General features: G+C 37.5%; 1 protein-coding gene across 5 annotated transcripts in view; it reads left to right on the forward strand.

Annotated features, from left to right (window-relative positions):
• The window catches only part of disp3.2 (dispatched RND transporter family member 3, gene 2), a 114,566-nt gene extending 106,680 nt beyond the window's left edge, over window positions 1-7,886 (forward strand). For all 5 annotated transcript variants that reach the window (XM_031905829.1, XM_031905827.1, XM_031905828.1 and 2 more), the window contains 3 exons: window positions 502-615; window positions 5,227-5,393; window positions 6,409-7,886. In XM_031905829.1, coding sequence (XP_031761689.1) covers window positions 502-615; window positions 5,227-5,393; window positions 6,409-6,771 — 644 coding nt within the window. In that variant the 3' untranslated portion in view covers window positions 6,772-7,886. The remainder of the gene's footprint in view (window positions 1-501; window positions 616-5,226; window positions 5,394-6,408) is intronic.
• Window positions 7,887-9,008: the final 1,122 nt, after the last annotated feature.

Genomic DNA, 9,008 nt, shown 5'->3' on the forward strand with positions numbered 1-9,008 from the left:
GGGATTTTTTTTTTTAAAATGCTGTTTGGATGTTTAATTTTGTTAATTACATTTGTTAATTTTGTTAGCTTGAAATGATAACTAATATAGTCTTCAAAATGTGCAGGGTAACACTGGATGCAGATTTTTCTAATTCAGAAGCAAAATGAGAAATAAAAATATCGTAAAAAACAGCTATTTTAATTGAAGCAGTGAAAGCACACACTACGTGTACCTGTATCTGGCCTAGCCCGTTCTCAAGTATAAAGAATATGTGTCTGCATGAGCTCTTTGTAGATGTAACATGAAATTAGGCTTCAATGTTACAGGCATCTTTTATTGTTCTAGAAGACTGCCATTGTTCATTCTGCACCTTTCATAGTTTTGTGACAACTGAATAAATCACAAAGCAACAGCCCATTGTTATTAAGTTACATATACTCATGAACATAATGTACCAGACATTTCTCTTTCTAGGCTGTACTGACTATTGTGCTGTGCTGACTTTTTTTTTCTTTTCAGGAGTACAGAGTGCCCTGAATGGACTCATTCTGTCCCTTCTTATTTGTGTGGGTGCTGTAGCTATCTTTACCACTCATGTTTTGCTGCTGCTGCCAGTACTGCTTACTATCTTAGGTAAACAGAAGTCCTTGAAATGGTTACTTATAGAACAATAAATAATATTAATATCCTTACTTCAGTTACATGATATATACTTTGTTTTTTTTATTAATATTAATATTCCTTAGTTAATATATTTTGACCTGAGTCTCTTTTTTATGGTTAAAGAAGATCTAAACAACTTCACAGCTCTCACAGTAAAAAAATCCTTTCCGAATATTTAAACGGAACCTCCCTTCTTCTAAACGGAGTGGGTGCCCTTGTGTCCCTTGGAAGGACCTACTGTTAAATAAAGCATTAGAGAGGTTATTATATGATGCCCTTATATATTCATACATAGTTATCATGTCACCTCTTAAGTGCCTCTTCTCCAGTGTAAACAGACCCAACTTGGCCAGTCTTTCTTCATAACTGAGACTTTCCATACCCTTTACCAGCTTAGTTGCCCTTCTCTGGACCCTCTCTAACTCAATAATGTCCCGTTTGAGCACTGGAGACCAAAACTGAACAGCATATTCTAGATTGGGCCTTACCAGCGCTCTGTAAAGGGGAAGAATAACCCCCTCCTCCCGTGAATCTATATCCCTTTTAATACAGCTCAAAACCTTGTTTGCCCTTGCAGCTGCTGCCTGGCATTGCTTGCTACAGCCAACTTTATTATCTACAAGGACTCCAAGGTCCTTCTCCATTATGGATTTGCCTAGTGCAGTCCCATTAAGGGTATAAGTGGTTTGCATATTTTTACATCACAGGTGCATGACCTTATATTTATCCACATTAAATCTCATCTGCCACTTAGCCGCCCAGATTGCCAGTTGGTCAAGATCCTGCTGCAAGGATGCCACATCCTGGATAGAATTGACTGGTCTGCAGAGTTTTGTGTCATCTGCAAACACTGATATATTACTTATAATACCCTCCCCTAAGTCACTTATGAATTATGAAGTTAAACAAAAGTGGACCCAGTACAGAACCCTGAGGGACCCCACTGAGAATCTTACTCCAAGTAGAGAATGTGCCATTAACAACCACCCTCTATACCCGATCCTGTAGCCAGTTTCCTACCCATGTGCAAACAACTTCTCTAAGACCAATAGACCTTAGTTTAGAAAGCAGTCATTTGTGGGGAACAGTATCAAATGCTTTGGCAAAATCCAAATAGATTAAATCTACTGCATCCCCACTGTCCAGCGTCTTACTCACCTCATCATAACAAGCAATTAAATTGGTCTGACGTGACCTGTCCTTCATAAAGCCATGCTGATTGCTGCCTATAATTGCTAGGCTGAGATCTTACTCCCTTTTTAAATATAGGAACGACATTAGCCTTCTTCCAATCCCTAGGTACCATACCTGATGAAAGAGAGCCTGAGAATATCAGAAACAAAGGCCACTGTAAATCTGACCCTAGCTCTCTCAGTACCCGAGGGTGTATTCCATCTGGCCCAGGTGCCTTGTTCACATTTATCTTGTGTAACCCTTTAAGCACCATATCCTGTGTCAACCACTGCGTAGTTGGAGCTGAGGCAACAGTGCAGCTATTGGGTGGGACTTGGCACTCTGGCTCCTCTACTGTATACACAGAAGAAAAGAACTGGTTAAGCACATCTGCCTTTTCTGTATCTGCTGTAACTATATTGTTACTATAACTCAATGGGGCCACACCCTCAAATTGTATCTTTTTATTATTAATATATTTAAATAACATAGTAACATAGTAAGTTGGGTTGAAAAAAGACATACGTCCATCAAGTTCAACCATAATGCCTATACCTAACCTGCCTAACTACAAGTATAACTTTTTGGGGTTAGTCTTGGCCTCTGCCGTAATGCGCTCCTCATTTTCTATCTTAGCCTTCCGGATTGCTGTTTTACAACACTTGTTATAGTGTTTATATTCATTAAATGCAGCTACTGTCCCCTCTGACATATATTTCTCAAAAGCTTTCTGTTTTTTCCCTATTAACTTTGTTACCTCGGAGTTAAGCCACATAGGGTGATTATTAACACTTCTACTTTTTCTTATTAATGGAATAAATTGAGAACAGTAATGATTTAATATTATTTTAAATGATAACCATTTTTTCTCTGTGTTTTTATCAGAAAACATAATGCCCCAATATGCCCCAATCTATGCCCTGAAGTGCTGCCCTTATGGGGGTAAAATTTGCTTTTCTAAAATTCAGTGTCTTTGTTGCCCCAGTGTAAATTTGTTTCCTCCACCGAACATCAAATAAAATAACATTATGGTCACTGTTACCAAAGGGTTCAACCACTTGCAGATTTGCTGTATGTTCTGGGTGGTTAGAGAACACTAGATCCAATATAGCATGGGTCCTGGTTGGCTCCTCAACAACCTGTGACATAAAGTTGTCATGCAGCAAGTTTATAAACTTGTTCCCATTTACTGTCCTGGCAGTACTATAGCTCCAGTCAATATCAGGATAATTAAAATCCCCCATTATTATCACTTGCCCCAAACTAGCAGCCTTTTCTATTTGCAACAGGAGCTGAGCCTCCTCCTCTTCGCTTACTGTAGGGGGTCTATAGCATACCCCTACAATTAATTTGGTAGATTCTTTACTATCTGTGAGAAGCTCAACCCATAAGGATTCAGCTCCCTCTGTTACCCCCATCAATTCCTCCTTAATATTTGCTTTTAATTCCTGCTTAACGAACAGACACACTCCTCCTCCTTTTCTATTGCCCCTAACTTGAACAGTAAGTTATTTAATTTGAAACATTATTGCATGCTGTAAAAAGCTTAATTTTGTTCTGAATCAATATTTGTGATTTGTTGGTGGCACCCTGCTTTATAATTTATTTACAAATACAAAAATTGTGTGATGCACACTAAAACTTGTAAAGGTTTTCATGGTCATACCAGATCATGGTATATCTATAGTAATAAGTCAAATCAACTGGACTTGCTGTTTTTTTTATCATCATAAGGATGTTTTGCTAATTATCCAATTGGAGTTCTCTGTTCAGAATTACTTTTACAAAGCCCCTTCTGAAGTTAAATAACATGTAATCTTGCTCCAATTTGCATAATCTGTTTAGCATTAGCAGCAGCATGGGGTTAGAGACCTCACAGCGGTAAAGTGCTGACTGTATTAGCATGATTGGTGATACGAAGTGTTATTAAACCGTACAGAGAGAGGTGCCAAAACAGCATCATATGTGACAGCCCCCACTTCTAAGGAATCACATCCAGTCATTGGTTCAGATATGTGGACGACACCTGGGTTAAGATACATGCACACACACAAGGTACAGACTTTTACTGAACAAATTAACACAGTTGACCACAATTTCAGGTTTACACGTAAGATATGGAAGATAATACTGGCTTTTTTTGGACTACTTGGTAAGAGTCAGAGAAGGTGGAAAGCTGAAAATAGAGGTCTACAGGAAACCTACCCACATGGACCAGTATCTGCTATAACTGTGGGTTATAAGAACTCTTCACCAAAGAGCAGACCAGATCCTCACCAGCACAGAGACTAAGGCGAAAGAGTTGGAACATCTCAGATTCATTAAAACCAGAAGAAGGAAAAGCAATAACACAAAACTACTGGTGAAGGTAGAAAACAGGACAGGGTAAAAGAACTTGACCCTCCTTTATCTAGCACGAGTCTTTGAAAAAAATGAAAAATATCTTGAATAGACACTGCATCTAGGTCTGTTTGAAACCCAGCAAAACACTGAGGCCGCAACTGGATTACACAAAAGACCCAATCTCAAAGTATAAGAAGAATAATATTGTAACAGAATAACTTTGACTTGTATGCGGGAGAAACAGTTACACCAACACGCAGCACAGAAGATCCAGCTCCTCTGGTCAGGACTGTGTACATACATCTAAAGGAAAAAGGACACACGTTTGAAGACTGCTAAGTTTATATTTTGGACATGTGAAAATGGAAAAAACAAGTTTGAATAGAGGTCGGGGGATGCAACATCTATTGTATGCAATAGTTACATAGTTACATAGGGTTGAAAAAAGACCAGAGTCCATCAAGTTCAACCCATCCAAGTAAACCCAGCACACACAACCCACACCTACCAATCTATACACTCACATACATAAACTATATATACAACCACTAATACTAACTGTAGATATTAGTATCACAATAGCCTTGGATATTCTGATTGTTCAAGAACTCATCCAGGCCCCTCTTAAAGGCATTAACAGAATCTGCCATTACCACATCTCTAGGAAGGGCATTCCACAACCTCACTGCCCTTACCGTGAAAAACCACCTACGCTGCTTCAAATAGAAGCTCTGTTCCTCTAATCAAAAAAGGTGACCTCTGGTGCGTTGATTGTTTTTATGGGAAAAAAGAACATCCCCTATCTGCCTATAATCCCCTCTAATGTACTTGTACTGAGTAATCATGTTGATGCTATTACAATCAACAACTTACCTCCATGAGGTCTCTGACCCCATGCTTGTTATGCTACACAGCAAATTTCCAGGGTTGGATGACTAGAAAATGTCTACAAAAGAAAAAATACAGCAAGTCCAGTTGATTTTCCTACTAAATGATTGTTATACATAATAATTGCAATCATAATGGATGATTATAACATTACATGTATTTTTTTTTTATGTTTAGGCGTTGTCTGTCTGGTAGTGGCCATCATGTATTGGCTTGGGTGGGAAATGGGTGCAGTTGAAGCAATTTCCCTATCTATCCTTGTTGGCTCCTCGGTAGATTACTGCGTCCATTTGGTGGAAGGATATCTCCTAGCAGGGGAAAAACTCCCACAGCACCTGAATGAGGTGAGAAATGATTGACGATAGTGAGACCATCTTCTGAAGTTGTATTTTATATTTTTGGTTTTTCAATACTGTTTTCTTTTAGTCCCCTTAAAATAACTTCTTTTACTTAAGAAATTATACCTTACAAATAAATATTTACTAACCAAAATACCTTTGTTTCTCTGCTTCAATTTTTGCATAGCAACATTTTTTTGTTGTCTATGATGATGAGTACTATAGGAGTTTAGCATGTTGGTTTAGTCACAGGACAGAACTTTTACCATAGGGTATAGGGAGATAAATGTTAATGTATTAGGATGAATAAAGATACATTTTGGTTGGCATTTTGGCTGCTTTTGACAATAGATCTTCTGTCTAGATGGGCACTACTGGCACTACTGTCGTGATTTGATCATACTGAAAATGTGCATGAGGCACTTTGTCAGCAAATACATGGTTCATCAATGTATGAGTAGGTAAAAGTAGTCAAAACTCCTCTTTACTTCCTTTTTAGGCTTCTTGTTCAGGCATCTGGCTTCACTGTACTAAACAGTAGTTTCTGGCCTTCCATATGTATGAGCAATTGTACAGTCAGATACGATAAAGGCCAGCCAACGTATGGTCTGTGGATCAAATAGACAAAAATTATGCTGACAAGATTAGGGATGCACCAAATCCAGGATTCTGTTTGAGATTCAGCCTTTTTCAGCAGTACCGAATCTGAATCCTTAAAATCACATGACTTTTTTTCAAATAAACACAGAAGTTGAAAATTTTTTATCATGCGCAAAGCACACGGTTCCCATGAACGTTTCCTTATCCTAATTTACATATGCAAATTAGAATTCAGATTCTGTTTGCAAAGGATTTAGGGTTTGGCCGGAACTTAAAATAGTGGATTTGGTGCAAGATATACCCACTGTGGTACCCTGCGCAGATTGTTATTATTAAAGTGTCTGTACTTGCTTGCTTTGTTTCCTATATCTCTTAGAATGTATTCATTACTAATATAATATTTTTATTTGTTCTCTGTCAGGATCCACTTGCGTGCCGTCAGTGGAGAGCATTGGAAGCAGTCCGCCATGTTGGTGTTGCCATTGTATCCAGCGCACTAACAACCATTATATCTACCATCCCACTATTCTTTTGCATCATAGCCCCTTTTGCCAAATTTGGAAAGATTGTTGCATTGAACACAAGCATCTCCATTGTGTACACTTTGACAGTTAGTACAGCCCTTCTCAGCATAATGGGACCCTGCACCTTTGTACGGAGCCGGACTTCATTTCTCAAAGCAACATTATGGGTTGTCTTTTGTGCTGCTGGAATTTTTGCCCTTTATGTTTTATTGATGAAAGCTGGGCTGAATATCCCTGTTATCAGTGGGTCCCCTCATTAGTATAAATGCCCTTTGTACTGTGTATATATTAAGCTTTTTCTATACATTTTTCTGAAGGCTAATATTTCAGAGTGTAAACACAGACAACACTCTACTTTTTTTTTACTAAAATGCACTTTATTTTTCCTTGAAATGATGCATATGACAGCAGGCAAAGAGTTTCTAACTGTCTCTTTGAAAACACTAATCAACTAATCATATCTCTCATATTTTCATAGTAGTTTAATTAAATGCACAATATTTGTAGCCTTAATTAGCATCTATAATGAAAATAGAAAATTGCAAGCACAGATCACCTCTGTCAGTTTGTACCTGTTGCTTTTCTGACCTTACTAAAGCTATTTACAAATTATAAAGGCTTGCTAAAGCTGGTAAAATTGGATGGTAAAAGTTATAATTCATGTCAGACAAATCTGTCTGAATGGTCTGGTAGGAATTCAAAGGTATCCCCCTTTTATCACTAAAAACTTCACTTCCAGAGAATCAATAAGTAAAGCCCTTTTCCCATTTGCCCCCTTTATCTGAAGCTAGGAAAACACTAATTTAGCCACCCACATATTCAGCAAAAGTGCTTTTTTATTCCCTGGCTAATAATCTCATCATAACAGCATCCCAAGGGCATTGAAGTGGTGCTTTCCAGACAGGAATTTTTAACGACCCTGTTTACAGCTCTTTTACAGTTTATTATAAACACTGCTATTAAAAGAATAATTTGAGTATAGACTTAAAACATACACGATTAACATATAACAGATTAGATATAACAGATATTATTAAAAGAGCCAATCCATCACATATAGTTATCCAGATTGCTTTGCCAAAATATTTAAGAACGAAAACTCTAATAATGTAGTAAGTCTGTACTTATTGAACTTAATATAGCAGCCCAGAGGTTCAGCCTTATAATGTAATGATCCAGACCATCAAAGTTTAACAAAAGAGCATACCATCTTTTGAGCATCATTGAGTCTGAATATGCGCAGTGCTTAGTGTGCTCTAGGTTGCTGTTGAGAAGGTAAACATAGGTCTTGTTTGATTTGATTAAGTAACTAGCAGACAACATTTCAAAAATATTTTGATAACTATAACTTCTGAAGAGTTACAAAGTGCCATTGTGATTGTGGAAGAGTATATATGCTGAGGACTTCCCATACCAATCAGTTGAACTAAAGATGCTGCTCGGATGAGTAGTGAAACATCTTCAATGATTACTTAACAAGGCCAGTTGCTTTAGATTTATTTATACTAGATAAACTTTAATTAATCTTTTTAGTATTTCTAACACATTTTTTGCCCCTTTGAGTAAGTCAATTTATTTTGTAGTTTAGATTCCCTAAGTATCTACAATATAATTAAAAGTTTCCTTTGCAAATTTATAAGGAATATGTGTAGTTCTGGATTAGTAGAGCAGAGTTTAGAGCTAGATAATGTGCCTAAGGAGGGTGTAATACAGTTATTGTGAGGTTACTTCAAAAGCACAAAGCACATCAATTGTAAGGCACCCCCAGTAATTGTAATCACTTACCTAAGACCCTGGGTCAGTGCCCCTGTCAGCAGAAAACTGCACAGGCCTGGGGCCGGCACATGTGCTGTACAGTGAAAAAGCCATCTTTTTTTGCCTTTTCACTCTACTGTGCATGCGCAAGCGGCACAAAGACAGAAAAAGGAAGAGAATCACTCGCTCATTTCTGCTGACAGGGGCACTGGCCTGGGTTATGAGGTGTTAAGTGGTTACATTTTGGCACCCCCCCAGTGATTATACCTTTCCTTCTCCTTTAAGAAAAGTTATTAAAAGGGTGCTCATTAAGTTTTACCTGCCACAAAATCAGTTCCTGAAGCATTAATAACCTTTAAGAACTTCGTCTTTCCCAGTCCTATTACTCATTCTGTGGTGCTGAACAGAAAAGATTTATTATTGTATCACATCACATAAATTTATTTACAGATAAGGATAGTCCCTATATGTTACATTTAAAGCAGGCTTCTCTATGCCCTGTGAATTTAGATCTCAGTTTGATATGTTTGCTTACTATTACAGATAAATGTATTGCTGTTTAGGAAAAACAATATTCATATTGTTCATAAGTCACTACTTTAATTTATAGTTACTCAATTGGAGTTTTAAAGTGATACTGATATTTTGCTGATATTCTCTGCATTAGATTCCCTGTTCTAAAAAAAAAAAGTTGGAGTTTTGACAATGAACAATGTCAACCCTTTGCATATTGGTCCGGGGT

This window comes from Xenopus tropicalis, chromosome 7 (genome assembly GCF_000004195.4).
Source record: "Xenopus tropicalis strain Nigerian chromosome 7, UCB_Xtro_10.0, whole genome shotgun sequence".
Classification (NCBI taxonomy): domain Eukaryota; kingdom Metazoa; phylum Chordata; class Amphibia; order Anura; family Pipidae; genus Xenopus; species Xenopus tropicalis.